This window comes from Anabrus simplex, chromosome X (genome assembly GCF_040414725.1).
Source record: "Anabrus simplex isolate iqAnaSimp1 chromosome X, ASM4041472v1, whole genome shotgun sequence".
NCBI classification, from domain to species: domain Eukaryota; kingdom Metazoa; phylum Arthropoda; class Insecta; order Orthoptera; family Tettigoniidae; genus Anabrus; species Anabrus simplex.
The window spans coordinates 187,088,295-187,109,700 of record NC_090279.1 but is presented as its reverse complement, the minus strand read 5'-3'; the positions used below and the strand labels follow the sequence as shown (position 1 = coordinate 187,109,700).

Below are 21,406 nucleotides of genomic sequence, written 5' to 3'. Positions count from 1 at the left end.
CCTTGAAAGACATTAGAGTTCACACAGTTTCCATCTTGATCAGATGGGCTGAAGGAGAGAGTTATTCTTGCATAAAACAGTGCTCTTCTAATGCATGATAACCATTTTACTAAAAATTGGTACGTTGCGTTATTTGCGATAACTTTATACCAGTTAATACCGCAATTTGCAATGGCACTAAAATCGTGACTTGGAGTTGTTAGCGTGCACTCCTTCCTGCTCCCTCACGAGACGCATGTTTTCTCGTTCCATCCGTCTGTTTTTGTGCTGCAGCCCGGGGGACGGAATTAACCAAATATTTCTAACGAGGGAGAGGATGTTCTTGAACTTGAACCATCCAATATTATTGGTATCTTCGGAATGTACTCTTGAGGTCACTGCATGACACAGTGGAATTGTCCTTGGGCAACTTCTGTTTCATCTTCAATTAGCTGAAGAAAAGTCCGGCTCCATGGCTAAATGGTTAGCGTCCAGAGGGTCCCGGGTTCGATTCTCGGCTGGGTCGGGGATTTTAACCTTCATTGGTCAATTCCGATGATTCGGGGGCTGGGTTTGTGTGCCGTCTTCATCATTAGAATTCATCACAGATGGGGCCCCATCTTCATAGAAGCGCAGGTCGCCTATACGGCCTCAACTTGAATGACCTGCACCAGGCCTCTTCGGAGGCCACACGCCATTATATAGCTGAAGAAAATGTGTGCCCAACTCTTGTCTCGTTTCTCTACGTGGTCGGGTATGAAGTAAGATAAATATCCGAGCGACCTTTTACGACCGGATGCTCTTCCTGACGCCAACCTCATCAGAGGAGTTAATGAGATGAAATTAATAACGGGATAGGATTGTAGAAAGGGAGAGGGTGAACCCCGGTCTGGCACATAACCTACTCCTCTCGAATTGCATCAAGGGGTATGTTCAGGATTTAACGTCTCCATCTGACGGACGAATCACAGTCATATGCCCTCACCTCATATGGACACTGCGGGAAGATTTGGAATTGAATCCAGGCTTTTTGCACTCAATCTGCTGATTAGAAATATTCTATACCGCCACCCCTCCTACCCTGCCAACCAACATTCTGATAGGGAAAGTTTCTCGATCTACGGGACTCGAATCGGCGAACCACGGTGTCAGACCATACACACTCAAACGATCACGGCTATCAGGTGGGCTAAAGCGAAACGGGATCAGTTATGTTGAGACGAGAATATTTGAAATTATGTTCATGTGGGTAGGAGGATAGAAAGACCAAGGAAACGATGGATGGGTTGTGTGCGAGGAGGGATACGACGAAGGAGATAGACGGAAAATGACGTTTGGGACATAGAGGGCTGAGCAGACCTTGCCTGAATGGGAAAAGGCAGAGTAAAAGAAGAATGACATTATTTTGTATATTGTGTGGTCACCAACAGGTTGCCAGGACGATCATGTGAAGTCCTAACTCCATAAAGCGCAGGAAAGGAACCTATTTCGGTCACTTCTTCGGAAACGACAAATACAGTCTGCTTGATGATAGCAGGCAAGACAGAAGGAAAATGTGAATGTGGTTGTGGTTGTGGAAGTTTACTGCAGGCACGGAACCTACTACTTCGATATTCGTGACATGGCAACCCTGTTGCAGGAAACGCAAAATGAGATAATTATTCTGTGATAGTCGCAAACTTTCAGGAACACTACCACCACGTCTTGGACGCTGGGCTAGCATGTTCGACTCGGACATTCTTAGCAATCCCTGTAGGTGGGGACGGTAGAGTAAGTCTGCGATCCCCTGCCTGCCGTAAGAAGCGACTAAAAGGGGAACCACGAAGGACACTCGATTTAGGAGCGTGGATTGGCGACCGCGAGTCCATAGCTGAGTCTGGCGGTGCTTATACTTGTTAGACTCGTCGCTTTTATCCAGCCTGCCTTGGTCACCTGTTCTTTCCCGACTCTGACGGTGTTAGGTTTGGGAGGTCTTAGGGAGCCTTTCCACTTTCATATCCGGCGTAGCCCTTCTCATTTATTTTTCCGATACTTTCATTCTTCGGACCGATGACCTAGATGTTAGACGCCTTTACACAAGTCTTGATCACTTTCATTCTTTGAATGGTTCAACTTCTTCACGTCTTCGTTTTTCTTCTCTCATTAGAGTGGAGAGGACATCGTTCCCTAGTTGCCTTTCCTCTTAAAACATAATCTTTCATTTTCACTTCCTCCGTGAACCTTCACTTCCTCTGGCCATTACTCGCATTCTTCAAAAGATCTGATCTCATTCATTTCCTCGTTTAATTAATGTGCTGAGCTGCGTGGCCCAATTTGGCAGGTTCGATCCTGGCTCAGTCCTATGGTATTTGAAGGTTAGATTTAATAGCACGTAAAGAATTCCAGCGGGACTAAATACCGTCACCTCGGCGTCTCCTAAAATCGTAATAGTAATTAGTGGGAATGAAAGCCATTATTATTATTATTATTATTATTATTATTATTATTATTATTATTATTATTGTACCGGTTGGTACACCTATACGCCGCACATTTGAATTTTCCGCCTTAAAGTACTCCTCTACAGCTGAAACTCTGAACTTTAAACTGAATTAATTCAACCGTTTATCTGAAGATGTCACTGTGTTAATTTCGAATTGTTTTTGTTTACTAATTATCAAGAAGTGTGGACATTCTCTCACAGATGTCTCGACCAAAAACTATGATTACGCACCCTGGTGCGAAGTGAAGGAACTTTTCTTGAAGATATTTTGTATTCATAAGTTGTTGTCTTTACTAAATTTCGTTTTTTCGTTGGTGGGTTGGCAGTATTAATCCTTTCTTTCCGCCTGTTTTGAATTTACCCAATCAGTAATTTCTGTAATTAATTTCCCTCCAATCACAGGTTTCTTCTTCATTTTTTACTTGTAACTTTTAGCCGACCAATAAACGCATGTGGGTATGTCTTAATTAATCATGAAAGGTCTCGAATCTTCCGCGAGGTTATAAAAGCTGCTGATTTTCTGGTCTCTCCGCCACTCGTACATCTAGCTTAGTGTATGGAAGAATAGCAGGAGGCGGGAAGCGCCTCTTTCATCAGTCAGCAGCCCTTCAAAAAGGTAATGGCCGTTTAACATATTTATTTTCTTGCTAGCTCAGCAGTTCAATCCTCGGGGAAGGTACGAAACCGTCTTTGATGTAACCTATACCATTTCGATGTAAAATTTTCATGTTACTTTAACTGTAAATCGGGGATAGAGAGTGCTTTACCCTCTCGAGCCCCCCTTCATTTTGATCTGAGGTGACTACGTTTTCATAACCGATTTTCTTCTCTTTCCTAATGTATTAAAATTTTCTTATACGAGTCACCTTCCCTAGTGTGGCAATAGCCCCTGTTGTATCGGCTTAGCGCCACTTAGGTTTTAACAAGCTTTCATGTAGGAGTGCAAGTACTCGCCTCCATTCATCTTGGTATTTTGGGCCATGAACTTAACCCGTTTTGTTTTCCTTTCTGCGAAGGCCCAGTAGATTGGGTACGAGATACCCCTGTTCCATTATAAGTTGTGCCTTGATGGCAGTTAAGTGTAATAGTCTGTTATTGCCTTTAACAGGCTTGAAAGATTGAGAGCGGGTCAGCTCTTTCTGGTATTTTGAAAGGTGCCTCTAGGAGGCTTGTCATTACTAGATGGGAGCAAGTGCTCCATGTAATGAGGGATTTTCTGCCCTTTGGTAATTTATGGTTGTGAGCTGAGTGCTCAGAGATTGTAGAAGGTGGGGCTTGAAGCCCAGATCTTTAATTTGTCTCTAAATCCTTGCTTTTCTGGTCTTGTACCTGATAATTGGATAGCTGTTGACTTGTTGTACTCGTTAAGTTTTCAAATTCTATGTAAACATTTGTTAAATTTAATTATTTAAATTTTTAATTCATCTTTCAGACTTGTAGTTAGACCCATTCCAGACCGCACCTTCTTTCACATCTGCTGTTCCACAGATACATCGGAACAATTATTATTATTATTATTATTATTATTATTATTATTATTATTATTATTATTATTATTAGTATTATTATTGTGAATCGTGGGCTATTATTTCGTTTTACTTCACCGTATAACAATCATCATTAATCACCAACTCGGAGACCTAATCTTCCTAATAGGACATGGAACCTGAATTTCATATGTCAGTCACGATATATTGTATGTACTGCCCTTGCTACTCACGTGGGAATTGTTTTTTTAAATACCAGGAAGTGAGCCAACTCGTGTTTCCAGTTCAGCTGAAAGGGTCACGTGACTTAACGACCTCTGTTGGCTATCTCAGAATAATTCATAAAACTAATAATTCATAAAACTTTCACGGTGAGCATGCTATGGGTGTGACCGGTGAGTGGATAGCAAGTACATAAACAAACTCTGACAATACATGTCTATTCTAATGCCAGGTGTAATAAGTTTGTTAGCGACTTCCAGGCCTGTGAAATCCAGTTTAGAAGCGTGCCATGACTAACAGACCCAGTGGGAATCGCCTGCAGCGATTCTGTTTATGCAATCTGCTTGTCAGGTCGGGCGGGCGGGTTGCCGCGGAGCGTGGGGTTTGTTTTGATTGGTTTGACAAGGGCTTTCCGAATTAATCCGACCATAACCGATTTGTGTGATGGGACTATAATCACACTCCAGTGCCCGTTATAAGGATGTTATGATTATTGAGGCATCCTGGAAAGAAATAATTAGCGCTGTTCTTGGAATAGTCGACGAAGGATGTACTTGAATTTCACTTCCCTGTATGCCTCGCATTCAGGTCCATAGAGGACTCCGTGAATTCTCCTTATGTGTGGGTGTCGTTAAAGGGGACAAATAAGAGGCAACCCATAGGAGCTGTCAACTTGGAGCCGATCACGAGGCCCTTAGATATATCTGATGTTATTTGTCCTTACTTGTAGTAATTTTCTCTTTCTCTTGTATGTGCTGGAGACCACAGGACTCCCAGCTGAGTATGAAAAATATTTTCTGCACTCTGTCTTCTGAGGACGTACAGTTCCGCTTTCGAGTGCTTTAAACATGACTGTCAAGTGTTTAGGGTCGTTTGGAAGTTTGTGTATAGTTTTAGTTTCCATTTTCTGGTTTGTCAGCAGTTTTTATTTTACTTATATATTTTATCCTTATACTGCAAGAGCGGAAAAGAAAGCGTAGCAAATGGAGAAACGACTTAACTGAATAACCGGGTTGTGCACTAAGGCTACATATTTGCTTAGCATCCAGTGGCGTAGTGGTATTAGGGTGCCAAAACAGAGGTCAAATTTCTCCGTCAATATTATCGGTATCGAAAAACTGTATGTACTTAATTGTGGGAAATATAATTTTCGATTTTTGTTTTATTCTCCTGCATGTACGTTGTCAGTGAATACATGTGATTATTCTAAATGCAAGCAAATGTGCATACAAGTTAATTGACCTTATGTCTCATATAAATTGTCATTTATTTCAGTCAACTAATACGATTTTCTTCAAAATACAATATTTTATTTTTCTTGTGTTACTTAGCTGGTACAAAGTATTTTCTTTTAGGCAGACTCTAAAGTGAGGAAGTGTTACTGTGTGTAAATAAATATACACATATATATAAAATACTGTAGCTGAACGATGTCATGACGTTTTACATCGGCGGATTTACAACGCGACAGTGGGTTCCCATTGGTTTCTTGCGAAAAAAAAGTAAAGCGAGAAGTGTTTCCTTGTTTTAGCGAAGACAAAACCCACTACACCGGTTTCCACAAGTAGCCTGGAGTCATTTTTCTCTTAGAGTGAGATATACGTTGAAAGCAACTGAAACCAAGAAAGTAGGCTGAAACACGGGCTAATCTACATTTTGTAAATCAATGAATAAATAAGTGGAAAAGAGAAGAAACACATGCTTTGATATAATAGCGGCCTGTCGATTGTGAAACGAATGTTTATCCATGATTTGTCATATATGCAACATGCCAAAGTATAGGTACATTTGCTCTTGAAAAACTTTCGAGATTGAATTTTTAAAATTTTACCTTGTCATCAACTAACCAAGGAATCCATAAATAATGTTTAAATTTTCACATTTGCTATTTTGGACGTAGTTCTGTACATTTGTAAACACTGTATCTTCTAGAATGATGATACATTTGTAATTGTGTTGTTGTTGTTGTTGTTGTTGTTTTGGTACTTACTGTTTGTTTCTATTGTCGTAGGGCACAGCCATGTCCACTCCGGCCCGCAAGAGGCCGCTCAGCTCGCCTACAGAGCCGGTCGCTAAGAACAGGAGTGTCCGGTAAGTGAACCTCACTGACAATACTTACGTTAAGTGGTTAATAGTAGCCTAATGTACGCTTTGTGAACCTTCAACTCTGCTAACGCGTTGTGAAACCCATGGATCAGGGCTCCTAGTTTGTCACAGGGTCCAAGTCGAAGTATTCTCCTGTTGTTCTTTTCAACTTTAACGCTGCAAGGACGTCTGGGTGTATGGATTGTTTTATTTTCCCACTTTTCAAGACCCTTCTCTCAGTAGCCTCGCTTATCGAATCATCGATCTAAGGTCATTAGTCTCCCAAGACATCTAAAATCGACTACAGGGGTAATCAGTCGCAAAGAAATGGAAATGAATCTTTATCTGCTGGATTTTAGCTGCATTCGGAGGTTTATTACCTAGAATAAATTAGATGTACACCAGTTACCGTAATAATGTAATGCATTCGAAACGTCGAAAACCCGTACATAAGAGATATACCATAAAACAACGAGATTGTCCAACCTGGACTTAAAATTAATAGTATTTGATCAGACTGCGAAATTTTCCAATAAAAAACATCACCGTGGTAGCTTGTTACATTTATTTTCAAGCTATGAACACATCATCTTTCAAAAAGGTATTAGGTCAAGTGGCCTGTTAGGGTCTCGATCCTTGTACAGTATTATCTGGGCGTCCAATTTGTGACTTGGATAAACGCCAAGTGTGATGGTTTGGGGCGCAATTGCCTATAACATGCGATCTCGCCTCCTACGTCTTGAGGGCAGTCTGAACAGCTACCGCTACATCAGGGAGGTTTTACAGCCCGAGGCACTGCCCCTCGTGACGGCCGTTCCAAGCGCCATATTCCAGCAGGGCAATGCCCGTCCGCATGTGGCGAGGAATGTGCAAGTCTTCTTCGAAGAACGACGGATACCATTGCTTCCCTGGCCTGCCCGTTCGCCGGATATGTCACCCATTGAACATGTCTGAGATGTGGTCGGTCGGGAACTTGCTCGTTCAGGTCCTCCTGCAGCCACTGTTGATGATTTATGGACGCGTTTACAAAGCGCGTGGCAGAGTATTCTCCAGCAGCATATTCAGGCGTCTTTGATTCCATGTCACGACGTCTAGCGGCTCTGATTGCAGCGCGTGGTGGCGCTACGCCGTACTGAATTTCCACTGTCACTGTGCTTGTACAGTTCTGTAATTGTAATCATTTGTGTCTTGTCATGTCCCTAATTGCATTGTGATCACAGCTCTCGGTCTTGGTGTTTCACTTTCTACAAACAGCAGTGTATTAGCTGGGCGTCCAATTTGAGACTTCTTCTGGGAAGGTATCGTTCGATAAGCTTTGCGATTCTTTCCCTTCCCATTCTGTTGACGTGTTCCATCCAGTTCTTCCGAGATCACGCTATGAATCCTAACGTGAGTTCTACATTCAGTTTTTTAATCACTTCCTCGTTTCTCCCGTGGTCCTATCCTAGGTATTGTTTAAAAACATATTAAATTTGTCTTTAGTTCTGAGAATTTTCGAGGGTTTTTATTTGGGTGCTGTTCTTTTATTAAATCTACAATGTGTCCCACGAGGAATGGTAAGTATTGAGGTATAGTACAGGAACGATCATTTGAAGCAAAAAAACTTCATATGACATATGCCCTCTTCCGAATGCTTCGCGAGATAGAACACATTTAATGTACACTAGCAGTTTCCCGCTGGCTCCGCCCCCTATGTATGGTGTTGTTCGTTACTATTCTCATGGATGTATTTGCAAAGTTTCAAGTTAATTAAATAAAGCACATGATCTGCTGTGGTAATAGAGTGTAATATTATGTCAACAAAACACTTGCAAATACATCACACAAAGAAATTGAATTAAACGTTCCTTGGAACAACACTACGCGCCAAACTGTTAAAAAGTCCTTCAGAGATCTTCGTCATGGAGAGAAATGTACTCATAAAATTTCTCAGAATGTACCAATTTAAGTAGTTATCACCTCAAAAGAAAGCGCTTGATCCACTGAGTGTTTTTAGACCAAAACGAACTGCGCACCTCAATTAGAACGAAATATATGATTGCTTCAATGAGAAAGAATGTTGAAGAAATGATGCGTCAAATTGAATGTGTACTCATAACTTTCCTCAGAACCAATCAATTTGAATAGTTAAGAGCTGAAATGAAAGAGCTTGACCCACTGAGTGTTCTTAGGCCAAACCGAACTCCGTACCTGAATTAGAACCAAAGATATGGTTGCTTCAAAGAGACAAAAAATTGAAAAAATCAAATAATTTGAGGAAGGTGGAAGTTACGTGATTTATAGTACCTGATGACAAATCTCTGCATGAATACCTTCCAGTTAAAAATAATTACGGAAATCGACGGGATAGAATGGCCGGACTGACTGACTTTAGTTTTCGTAAATTTGTTTAATATATAGATTTTGTTTTTGGACTAGTGACGCGCACGTATATGTCTTACCAAGCCAACCTCCTCGACGTTTTATTCTAGCCCAACGTACCTCGTTTTCTTTCTGCCATTAACCCTTTCAGACCGAGTACGCACAATTGTGCGGGTTCGTATTTTAGTTATCCCTGACCGTATTTGATGTTTTTTCGGCGCTACACCGGACTGCAGTGATTGTGCAGGACACGTGGCGTGTATTTCAATTGATTTTAGTATGCGCTTGACCGCCAGAGCGAAGGAAGAAGAGTTTAAAAAGCACAGTTGATCGGCGAGATGGCAGGAAGCAGTAGTGCCGAAAGTAAGTATTTATTTACTGCGTTTATATTAATCTAGAAGCTTTACTGAATACCGGAATATATTCAATGTAGTGTGTACATTGGTTAGTGAACGTAAATTTTGAAGCTACACCGTCGTACGTGATACAACGAGGTTTTGAAGTTTGATACGCACAATTGTGTGGGTCCTGTTTTTCGGATGTTAGTTTTTATTTTGTAAAATAAACTATTAATATGTGTATTGAGGAGCATTTTAGTCAGTTCTTGACGTACAAACAAAAATTCACACCTCCAGTTTTCTTTCAGGTCTGAAAGGGTTAAACTGGCCCATCGCTTAGCAACCCGATACGTACAGAATGTGTTACGAGTTAGGGTAAGCCTGCAATTGTCATTTAGTGGTTTGATTTTAGGATTGCTCAAAGTCGACTGAACTTAGAGCCCTATCATGTCTGATTCACCGGCAGGTAATTCCGGAGAGAACAAAAAAGAATGAAGTAAATCGGTCCAGTAGAACGGCCGGACGGACTGGACAAAGCTGTTTTTTAGTTAAATATATAGATTACTAGCTGATGAGCCCGTGCTTCGCTACGGAATTGCGTTTAATCGCTACATTCCTACTGACGTCATTGTAATGACATCAAATTCTTACTATTATCGTGAATAGCCTCGCGATTCTATGGCAGGCTCCACCGGGCAGTGATCACTATACCTATCATAGCTTGTTCATTATTTATAACTGTAGATTAGATTTATTCCCAGGGTTAACGGCTCTCCGGAAGAGAGTTGATCATGGGGCATTTGTTTCCAAATAATATATTGTTTTATTTAATCGAATTATTATTTTGTCATTGTTCTTAAGCAGGAGAGTTTATACATTCTGTGTTATTAGGCTATTATGGATTTGAATGTATTGGGCTAAGGCCTTTAAGGTTCAATAAATCCTACTTCTTATTTCATTGTAATGACATATGTTGACTTCAGCTGGCAACTGGAACAGCAATAGACACGAGCAGCCCCGAAATTAGCCGAAGCACTGTCATCGCGCACGGTTAAAATTCGCTGTAAGTGGTAGGTTTTGAAGGAATTTTAATTTCATGATTTTACGATTCTGAGCTGATTAACCGCAATGAGGCAGAATATTTTGGTAACTACGGTTTGTATAGCATCAATAAGCGTACGTAGCCTAAGTTTGTATAATTAGTGAAACTTTTCATTAGTAATACGCGTTTTCACATAAATAACAGTAGTCTGCCTAACACATCTTGAAGCAGTTATTCCTTCGCAAGCAACTTCTTCAAAATCAGAGGAAATTGGATCAACTTAATGTAACTGCACCTCATATTCTGTTTTTCATTCTTCACTGTTCGGTAACTTCTTCGAGCTGCAGCTGTGTGCTTTCAAAGGAGAGTCGCGTTGCCAATCAAGCAATGTCACTATTTTACATTTATGTAAATATCAAGCAACAATAACTTGGAACACATTGTTTTCCACAGCAGTGAACCCCCAGACGTTTCATCCACGCGCTGCCACTGGTTTGTCTGTACGTTGCACAGAATTTAAAAAAAATAAGTGGATTTTCTGTATCGGTCGTTTCCACAGTAACAAGGAAATGGTTTTTCATTTTCTGTCTATATGTCTGCATGTACGCGCATCACGAGACAATGGCTGAAGAGAATTTAATGAAAACCGGCATCTAAAGTCGGAGAATGAGACACTACAATCCAGGTCTGGGGTATAAATAATTTTATTCACGCTGAGTGAAATAGTAGTTTAAGGGAAGGTCTAAAATTGTATTCTCAGATATTGATGTTATTAGTGGCCCTGTCGATAAATACTACATAACTAAAGTTATATAGAATTACATTTCCGATCATTTATGTCTTATACATTTTTACCGTGCCGGCTATGATAAAGAGATATTCATGAATTTTATTTTTTGTTTCTAAGTCCATATCAACGTCGAACCACGAGAAAATGGGTGAAGGAAATTAAATGAAAATTGGTATATAAGGTCGGGGAATAAGAAACCACAGTCCATGATATAAATAATTTATTCACGCTCGATAAAATGGTACTTTCGGGGAAGTTGCCTAAAATGTAATTTTTAAATACCAATGTTATTGATCCTATAAAAAGTACTAGATAACGAAAGTTATAGAGAATACAGTTTTACCGTTCCGACTATAATAGAATTCGTGAATTAAAACTTTTGTTACTTAGGCCATATCAACCCCGAGCATTGCTGACATGGAAATATTGTCCAATCATGTTAACTGGTGATGGCTTTTGTCATGATTGTCTTAAGGTGTAAAACCGCGTGGTCATCGGTCCATATCAACAAGGAAAATGGTGAATATGATTTTAAGAATAAGAGGGAGTCATGAAGGAAGGTAAGACTCCCTTTTCATTAGATGCTCTAATATCATAGTCGGAAGAAACCGAAATTTGAAGACCTACGGTATCGAAAACTCATAAAACTGATAAGCAGTAACAGTACATTGACCATTGTTGTGATGCGATTTCTCTTCTGCTGCCAGTCATCTCCGATAAATGGGATTACTGCTGCGTCCCGAGTAGCTGGGGAGTTAGACAACTTCGCACACGCTGTGATCGTCCCGCCAACGACGGGTACTGCAGCTAGTTCGATAAATGTAAAAAAGTTGTTAGGAAAAGCAATACAGCCGTCAAAACTAATATAGGCTAAGAATTGACAAATCCATAGAGAAAAAGTTTAACACCTTTACTACTTGGCGAGCGTGATCCCAGAGGACAATGAAGTATGGACGAAATATGCTTTCTTGAGCAAGAAACGTTTAAGAATTTAATTATGTAAAGTCCACCTGTTCAGTACACGTTTACCATTTAATAAATGGCCTGTTTAAAAAGCTATATAGGACATGTTTCGACCTAGCCTAGAGGTCATCAGCTAAAATAACATAAAGAAAAAAGACGTGTAACAAAAACAGTGATACTTAAAATGTACATAGCTTCAATATTAAAATACAATCAACAAATACAATGTAAATCTATGTTAAAAATGTACATAGATTCACACTGGAACGAATTTAGTTGTAAGTGTGGGTCCAACCGTATTTAATATAATTTTGATTGGTTGGACAAATATTGTTCTGTTTGTCATGCTTCTGGAAACGGAGTGAAGTTTTGAAAAATCCGTTAGATTTCTTCACGGAGAACAAAGTTATAGCCAGGATGTCCTCGTTTCTCCAGCCCTGTGCTTGTATAGATCAGATTGGGTCGGTGTTGACCTCCACACAGTGTGTGAATCTATGTACATTTTAACACAGATTTCCATTGTATTTGATGAGTATATTTTAATATTGAAGATATGTACATTTTAAACGTAGACTTCCAGTGCATTTTTTATTATATTTTATCCGGAATTTTTACGTATCACTGTTTTTGCTATATGTCTTTCTTCTTTTTTTTTTTTTTTTTGCAAGTGCTTTACGTCGCACCGACACAGATAGGTCTTATGGCGACGATGGGGTAGGAAAGGGCTAGGAATGGGAAGGAAGCGGCCGTGGCCTTAAGGTACAGCCCCAGCATTTGCCTGGTGTGAAAATGGGAAACCACGGAATAGCACCTTCAGGGCTGCCAACGGTGGGGTTCGAACTCACTGGACACTGGCCGCACTTAAGCGACTGCAGCTATCGAGCTCGGTCTTTATTTTACAGCAGCTGATGATGACCTCTAGGCTAAGTCGAAACATGTCCTATATAGCTTTTAAAATAACTATGTAGCTTTTTAAACAGACCCTTTATTAAATGGCAAGCGTGTATTGAACAGGTGGACTCTACGCAATTAATTCTTTCAGAATTTCATCTTAAATATTTAAAGTCGATACGGAACCGGAATGAAGTTCATTACTTGCAAGAAACATCTTCCAACAAACAAGCGTATCAGCTTGGATACCAGAAAAGCTTCCCCAAAATCATTCATTCGAGTGGAGCACTCTGCTGCATAGAAGTGAAACGACATATCCTGAGACAAGTCGAGCAACAAATTGCTCCTCTGTATCCTCTGCTCAGAGACTCAATTCCAGGAACGGTTTTTTACGAACATCTTGGGGACTAATTGAATCAGCCGAGAAGGCAAGATTACAGCTGTAGAAGACGATTACTTCCAACATCCCTTGACAGATGGCAATGTCTAGATGCTTACCATCTGGCCACAAAGAGAATAGGACAATGATGGAAATCCTTGGATGGGTCGAGGTAAGGTGTGGGCAGATCCAAAGTGATCTCAACGAGATGAGCTAACATTGAGGCTGAAAAGATCAGGATTGAATGTGGGGAAGACCATACTCTGAAGTACATGCTTCAGTGACCGTTGTACCCATCCTCCTGTGCAGAAGATGAACTTTTCAAGGAACACAGAATTCGCTTAATGCAGCAAATTTTTTGTCCGAGTCTGTGTTATGTTACTCAGTGTAATTTTAACTGCTTATAGCAGATGATTCTGATAATAATAATAATAATAATAATAATAATAATAATAATAATAATAATAAAGTGTCCGCCTCTGTGGTGTAGTGGTTAGTGTGATTAGCTACCACCCCCGGAGGCCCGAGTTCGATTCCTGGCTCTGCTTAGAAATTTGAAAAGTGATACGAGGACTGCAACGGGGTCCACTCAGCCTCGGGAGGTCAAATGAGTAGAGGGGGTGGGGGAGCGGGCGTTCGATTTCCTCCTCAGTCATCCTCGAAGTGGTTTTCCGTGGTGCCCCACTTCTCCACCAGGCAAATGCCGGGATGGTACCTAACTTAAGGCCACGGCCGCTTCCTACCCTCTATCCCTTCCAGTCCCCCCCCCCACAAGGCCCCTGTTCAGCATAGCAGTTGAGGCTGCGGCTCAGTGAGGTACTGGTCCTCCTCCCCAGTTGTATTCCCGACCCAAAGTCTCACGCTCCAGGACACTGCCCTTGAGGTGGTAGAGGTAGGATCCCTCGCTTAGTGCGAGGGAAAACCAACCCTAGAGAGTAAACGGATTAAGAAAGAAAGAAAGAAAAATATAATAGACTAGTAATAATAATAATAATAATAATAATAATAATAATAATAATAATAATATAGATCATCAGAATATTGCAGAGGTACTTGGGAAGAAGGGAAGAATCCGATCTCAGAAATCCTAGCTGTTAGAACGTCACATTGTAGAGGATGGCTGATGAATATGGACATTCTTGCGCTCGTCCCAAGGTGGTGCACCACTTTCAGGCACGTCCCCATTAGAGATGAGCTGCATGTACCTATTATACGACATATCAACCCTCCTGTCCGCCTCTGTGGTGTAGTGGTTAGTGTGATTAGCTGCCACCCCTGGAGGTCCGGGTTCTATTCCCGGCTCTGCCACGAAATTTGTAAAGTGGTACGTGGACTGGAACGGGGTTCGATTCCCACCTCAGCCATCCTGGAAGTGTTTTTCCGTGGTTTCCCACTTCTCCAGGCAAATGCCGGGATGGTACCTAACTTAAGGCCATGGCCGCTTCCTTCCTTGTCTATCCCTTCCAATCTTCCCATCCCCCCACAAGGCCCTTGTTCAGCACAGCAGGTGAGGCCGCCTGGGCGAGGTACTGGTCATCCTCCCCAGTTGTATCCCCGACCCAGAGTTGAGGCGGTAGAGGTGGGATCCCTCGCTGAGTCAAGAGGGGAAAACCAACCCTGGAGGGTAAACAGTTTAAGAAGAAGAAGAAGAAGAAGAAGAAGGTCAACGCTCCTGCTAATGTTAAATTTCTCGTAATGCGAGGAATCGAATCCTGCCCCGCGAGGACGACAGCTAATAACGCCAAGTGTTACCCTACGAAGGTGGACATGACGGCTGATGATGGACAGTAATTATCGACAAGCTGTAGCCATTAGAAGATGAAATGTTGATGTTACGAACATTTATACACGGTGGCCCAAATAAATTCTAATAATAATTCTGTTTTTAATTTCTGGGATAGCCCAGTTATCATTATCATCATGTTCTAATGGCTACAATCTAGAATTCTAGAACGTAATCCATAATTGAAAATCTAAATGTCGAGACTCCTGAAATATGTATGGGAATATGGATCACTTACAGTTAAGATTGTTTGGTGTTAATGATTGATCAGGGACTGTGTGAAATAATCTCCTCTGGTCTCCCTTCAAACAGCATAAATCTTTCGGCTTTTACTAGATATGCCCAAAACAACGTGTGCTGTAGAATGTATTAAGTTCACGCGCTGAGCGTTGATTATCCATCGACGCGTGCAGTGGTGCGCTCTAGTAGCGCGCTAGTGAACGTAGATATGTAGTTGTGAGAAGTGCCGCAAGGACAGGAGGTTGCGTGATGTAGACAGTACTAACCTCTGTCGGGCAACTTCAGAACTGAGACGAAAGTGTGCAGCACACAAATACTGTCGGTTATCTCAGCTTGAGCGCGAGAGGGGGTATAGCTCAGTGGTAGAGCATTCGACTGCAGATCGAGAGGTCCCCGGTTCAAACCCGGGTGCCCCCTCAAACTTTTTATTAATTTATTATTGGAATATATATGGAGAACGTGCGATTCGCCATAGTTCTAACGTGCAGTTTCGATTATAGTACATCATTAGTTACATGTCAAGACGTTTTTATTCCCTATCATTGCAGTTGGATGAATGTAATATTCTGATTATAGAAACCTGATGATCTGTTTGAATGGTTTTGTACGCGTTCACCACTTGTGTTAGATTGACTGGCTCTTATTGAGAACCTCTTTTTTTAAAGACAAATTCCCAACACTTCAGTCTCTTTGTAGTCGATTCGGTAGTTGAAGGAGTGTTAAACACTTTGTATCACTACCACTACTGCTATTTTAATTTCTTTTTCCTTCGATCCTTCCTTCTTCAGCCTCGAGTCTTTTGAGCACAAAGGGTTAGATTTCCCACCTCAGCCATCCTCGAAATGGTTTCCCTGTTCTCCATGCAAAAGTCGGGATGGTACCTAATTTAAGGCCACGGCCGTTTTCTTGTCTATCCCTTCCAATCTCCCCCCCTCCTCCACAAGGACCCTGTTCTGCATAGCAGGTGAGGCCGCTTTGCCGAGGTACTGGTCTTCTTTCCCAGTTGTATGTATCACGCTCCAGGACAATGCCCTCGAGGCGGTACAGGTGAGATCCGTCGCTGAGTCGGAGGTCAGAAATCAAACCTGGACGGTCCATCTTGTAATTCGTCATTATTATTCCTATATTCGTAGACCGGCTGCGTAATGTACACCTGTTCGCTCTCTGTACTGGAGCTTTTGATGTCCAATCCTGGCATTTAAGATTGCTTAGTTGGTACAAACTCTTTAGTTGAAACTACCTTCCCTTAGTTTTGCAGCACTAGAAACCAAGGTGTGGTGAAATTGTAGCTTATTACTTTATTGTAACCCAAATAGTTTCAATACATACCTATATTCTTCTTCCTCGCCTTTTCCCAATTTCTTGGAGTCATCACAAGACTTCCTTCAGCTGAGTTCGCTAGAGCCACCTGATTTTGATTTTTGCTGAGCGTCTATGTGGGTTGCAATACAACGTCTAAGGTCGGATGCACAATCTCGTCATTTGTCAGGTGAAAATTCCAATCCGGTATTCGAACCTCAGTCATCCGGGTGATAGGACAGTATATCCCAGGGTACGTATCACTACGGCGGGCAACTTTCAAGGGAAATGTTGAAGATATTTAAAAAAAATTGAAAAACGCTCACTTAAAAATATATTTTTCCGTCCTAGCTGTAAACTCTGTAAATGCTGTGGACTAAGTTACAGCATTGCCATACTAGATTCGATCACAACACGAGATTATTTCACTCGTTTTGACTCTGAACCTGTTTCCTTATATCTTTTCTTTCTTTCTTTCTTTCTTTCTTTCTTTCTTTCTTTCTTTCTTTCTTTCTCAATCCGTTTACCCTCCAGGGTTGGTTTTTCCCTTGGATTCAGCCAGGGATCTCACCTCTACCTTCTCTTGGGCAGTGTCCTGGAGCGTGAGACTTTGGACCAATACCTCCCCCAGACTGCCTCACCAGCTATGCTGAAAAGGGGGATGAGAAGATCGGAGGAGGGAATGAAGCGGCCGTGGCCTTAAGTTAGGTACCACCTGGAGAAGTGCGAAACCGGAAAACCACTTCGAAGATGGCTGAGGTGGGAATCGAACCCCCCTCTTCTCAGTTGACCTCCCGAGGTTGAGTGGACCTTATACCAGCCCTCGTACCACGCCTTCGTACCATTTTTCAAATTTCATGGCAGAGCCAGGAAACGAACCCGGGCCTCCAGGCGTAGCAGCTAATCATACTAACCACTACACCACAGAGGCGAACTTCCTTATATCATTGTTCGTTAAGTTTGATACAACGTGCGCTGGACAGATATCAGAAAACCGTGTCACACCATGCAGGCACTCATCTCATACCTTTTATCTCCGGATTTAGGATTATTTATTTTTAGTTATTCTTTCATATTGAGGGTAACGTCTGGCGTATTGTAAACTTTCATATAAACAGAAATTGTGTTATCATTGCCTAATACTGGATACAGACACATCATCTTAAAACTTTTGTGATATGTTATAAAAATTATATTTCCTTTCACAATGACGTTTTATTAATTACAATGCGTGTTAATAGACCCGCCTTTAATAAACTGAAAGCTGCAAGAATAATTTTCCGGGTAGTCGTATTGTAAAACCTGTCATTTAGAGAAAGCTTACCATGGGATACATTAAACTTCGTCATAAGTGACGGGTGCAGTCTTCAAAATATCTGAGAACCTCTGCATTAGTGCATATTTTATGTCTCTTATTGTCCTGTACCATAATACATATTTTATTATACAGACTCTTAACAGGTGTCTTTCATTGTTTCTCTCCAAACTGCCATTTTTCGAAACAAATTTCCGACACTCCACCGCTTTGAACTGAATTGTCCAATGAATCATTTTCGTACTGACAATACCCGTGTTTTTACCTTGCTGGTACAAATCACCGTGAAATTTAAGAAGAACGTCCGACGATGAATGCTGGTTACGCATCGTGTACCGTATTAGTAGACTACATAATAGACATAGCGTTTTTCAAATTTAGGGACCAAAATTCATTCAGTGAGATATTTGTATAATTACTTAACATTGTATTATTTTATATGCGAATACATGTGTTTTGTTCCTAAGCACATGGTTTTAGCGTACTTCGTACCATACACATAGATTATTTCAATTAATTATGTCATATACTGATCCGAACATCAGTTAATCCGGTCGGGCTGAGTGTCTGGCTGTTGAAGCGCTGGCCTTCTGACCCTAACTTGGCAGGTTCGATCCTTGCTCACTCCGGTGGTATTTGGAGGTGCTCAAATACGTCAACCTCGTGTCGGTAGATTTACTGGCACGTGAACTCCTGTGGGACTAAATCCCGGCACTAACATTATTGTTAATCCAGATTGATGATATTTTATTGATATTGTGTAGTATCCTCCCTCGTCTACTGCCAACTACGGGATCACTTGACTTAACATGGAAGCCTCTGAAGCTGTCGATCACTGATCTATACTTTGTTCGGTTTAGGATGTCTTCTCGATTTAATCCAGACTGCTCAAGATCCTTCCTTACCTCCCTGAACCATTTGTCGGAAACTTCAGGTCTGCTGTCAGGTGTTTTAAAAATCTGTTTTGTCAGCCTCTTCTCATCCATTCTAAACAGATGTCCATAAAATTTGAGTCTTCTTTTCCTCATTGACTCAATTTTTCCCTTTCCCAGTATAGTTCTCCCCTTCCTCGTAAACTATACTGGTCAACCACGATTTTTGGACCCATTATCTTGCGGAGGATCTTTCTCTCAAATTTCTCGGCTTTTCTTAGTCCCAACATTCTGTCATTCGGGGGCAGTTTATTATTATTATTATTATTATTATTATTATTATTATTATTATTATTATTATTATTATTAATGGAAATTGAAAATACAGCAAGAACTTTAACTGACCCATTTTAGTTCTGTATGAAGGTTTCAGTTCTTCTTTTTTCTTCGTGGTTCGAATGGGCCTACTTTGGACCACGCTTGTTTAACTGTTGGGGTTTGATCTTTGACCAGTATTGCTGCATTGTCTGCCGGTGTAATTCTTTTCTTTAATTTCTCCAGGGAGTCCGGCTCCATGACTAAATGGTTAGCGTGCTGGCCTTTGGTCACAGGGGTCCCGGGTTCGATTCCCGTCAGGGTCTGGAATTTTAACCATAATTGGTTAATTCCCCTGACATTGGGACTGGGTGTATGTGCCGTCTTCATCATTTCACCCCCATCACAACGCGCAGGTCGCCTACGGCGTCAAGTCAGAAGACCTGCACCAGGCCTCTCCGAAGGCCACACGCCATTACTATATCTGTCCAGGGGTACCTTTCTTCCAGAGTCTTTCCTGAAATTCATGGAGTTCCTTCAGCGTCCGTCGTGAAGATCTGATATTCCCAGTTCTTTTATGTCCTCAGTTTCTGTCAGCCCAGTGGTACGAATCTTCTTGTTCTGCCAGAACATGAACAGCCGATTGATCAGGCGATTGTTTTCACCAAGCGACGGCCTAGTTTCGAACATCTTACTATTAACAACGTCCTCGTGTCTTGGACCAACCAAATTAAATATCTTGGCTTAATTATGGACCGTACCTTGTCCTGGAAACACAATATAGAACAGGCCCGTCAGCATGCCACTGCACGGGTGTCAGCCTTGAGACCTCTGCTTGGAAATAAATATATCTCTACCTCCATAAAGAGAAATATTTACCTAGCATGTATATATGGCTGCGAGGCCTGGGGCTATATTGCGAAAACTCCTCTTTCTAAATTACAAGTTATTCAAAATAAGACGCTTCGTATGATGATTAAGGCTCCATATCTGAGGTCTATCGCATTCCGACTCTTAGTACTCAGATAAATAAAATAGCTAAGATGGCTAAAACTAGAATCCTCTCTAGTAATTCAACCGATCCTGGCATCCTATTATTAAAGCAGGTCATGGGGGCCAAGAAGCCGCGTACTCGTCTCAAGTATCGCGGCCCTTGGATCACTTATGACCCGCCTTAATTAGACTCAGCTCAAAACTTCTTTTTGGACTTTTCCAAATTTTTCTTAACATTTTTCTTCACTAAACATCCTCAAAATTAACCCCTGAAAATGCCCGTTTGTTAGGAAGGCAACATGGTAATGCATAGCTCTCCGACCCTCAAATTAAATAACATTCCCCGTAGCGAAGAGAGGGTTTCAGCTCTGACAGGAGGTACTTTTTACCTCCTCGACAGATTGTTTTTCCCCCGCTAGTGTAGCAGAACAGAGACTTTTCCGACTCATCGGCATTCCCCTGAAACAGATGAGTAGAGGGGCATAGTTTTCGCCCCGGGACTCTCGTGGACTTGCTCTCAAAAAAAAAAAAAAAAAAAAAAAAAAATCCCCTACCTAGGTCAATCAGACAGCCTCTCTGTATGTTCATAGAGCTCGGAATTGTGCCGTCTGCGGGATTAATCTTCCTTTACCGGACCTAAGATCTTCCTGAGAATTCTCCTCTCTGACTTTGAGTTTCTCCATCAGACTTCTTCGGTTCAATGGGACACTCCATGGCATACATTGCTGACGTGTAATGCTTCAGTTTCAGGTTACGTCGCAGACATTTTTTTGTTATAAGTGTGGAAAGTGAAAATAATGAAAATAAAGCAAGAACTGTAACTGACCCATTTCAGTTCTGTAAGAAGGTTTCAGTATTGTTTCTGTACATAATAGAAGTCTGCCTCTGTAGTGTAACGCTTAGCGCTATTGGCTTCCGTCCGCGGTGGCCCGGCTTCGATTCTCGGTACTGCCATAGATTTAAGAGTGGCAAGAGGGCTGGTATGTGGTTAAAATGGTACAGGCAGCTCGGGATGAGAACACGAATTTACTTTCCCTAATAGAACTTGCACTTGGTCCACGTGTAAGGCGAACCGGAACAGTTCTTTTCGTGACTTTCAAAGCGATTAAATTGCGTTTCAAACTTATTTCTCTTGATAAACTTCAGACGGACCGGAGTAGAACTGATGGAAATTGATTATGTGTTTCGTGACTGATTCGTAGCGCTTCTTCAACATATAATAATTATATTTCAAGATCATAATCGAGAGAAGTGTGTATGCTCAGATAAATATACGACTTAACGAGGCTAAATTGGCCTTAAGCGGGACTAATCTACTGGTAATAACTTTTTTTTTCATAGTCATTCCGTAAGCCAATGCTTGCCCTGGGATATAAACGTGACTCACTCTGTTTTTTAGTTACATGATCAGTGTGGATATTTAGGCACTAGAAAGTAGGGATTATAATCTCTTCAGTAACCTAAAATTAGCTCCTCGCCCGCTCTGTATTTCTGTTGGAGAGTTTGCACAAGTAGCAGGTCTTTAGAACTACTGTCAATGTAATCCACTGTAATCATCTTGTCTGTAGAT

General features: G+C 41.3%; 1 protein-coding gene and 1 non-coding gene across 5 annotated transcripts in view; both read left to right on the top strand.

Annotated features, from left to right (window-relative positions):
- LOC136886040 (cytospin-A) overlaps positions 1-21,406 on the top strand; it is a 471,506-nt gene that overhangs the window by 175,459 nt on the left and 274,641 nt on the right. For all 4 annotated transcript variants that reach the window (XM_067158760.2, XM_067158757.2, XM_067158759.2 and 1 more), the window contains exon 2: positions 6,182-6,261. In XM_067158760.2, the coding sequence (XP_067014861.2) occupies positions 6,191-6,261 (71 nt within the window). In that variant the 5' untranslated portion in view covers positions 6,182-6,190. The remainder of the gene's footprint in view (positions 1-6,181; positions 6,262-21,406) is intronic.
- Positions 15,388-15,459, top strand: TRNAC-GCA (transfer RNA cysteine (anticodon GCA)). Its single transcript has one exon. It is a non-coding gene; the product is annotated as a tRNA-Cys (tRNA).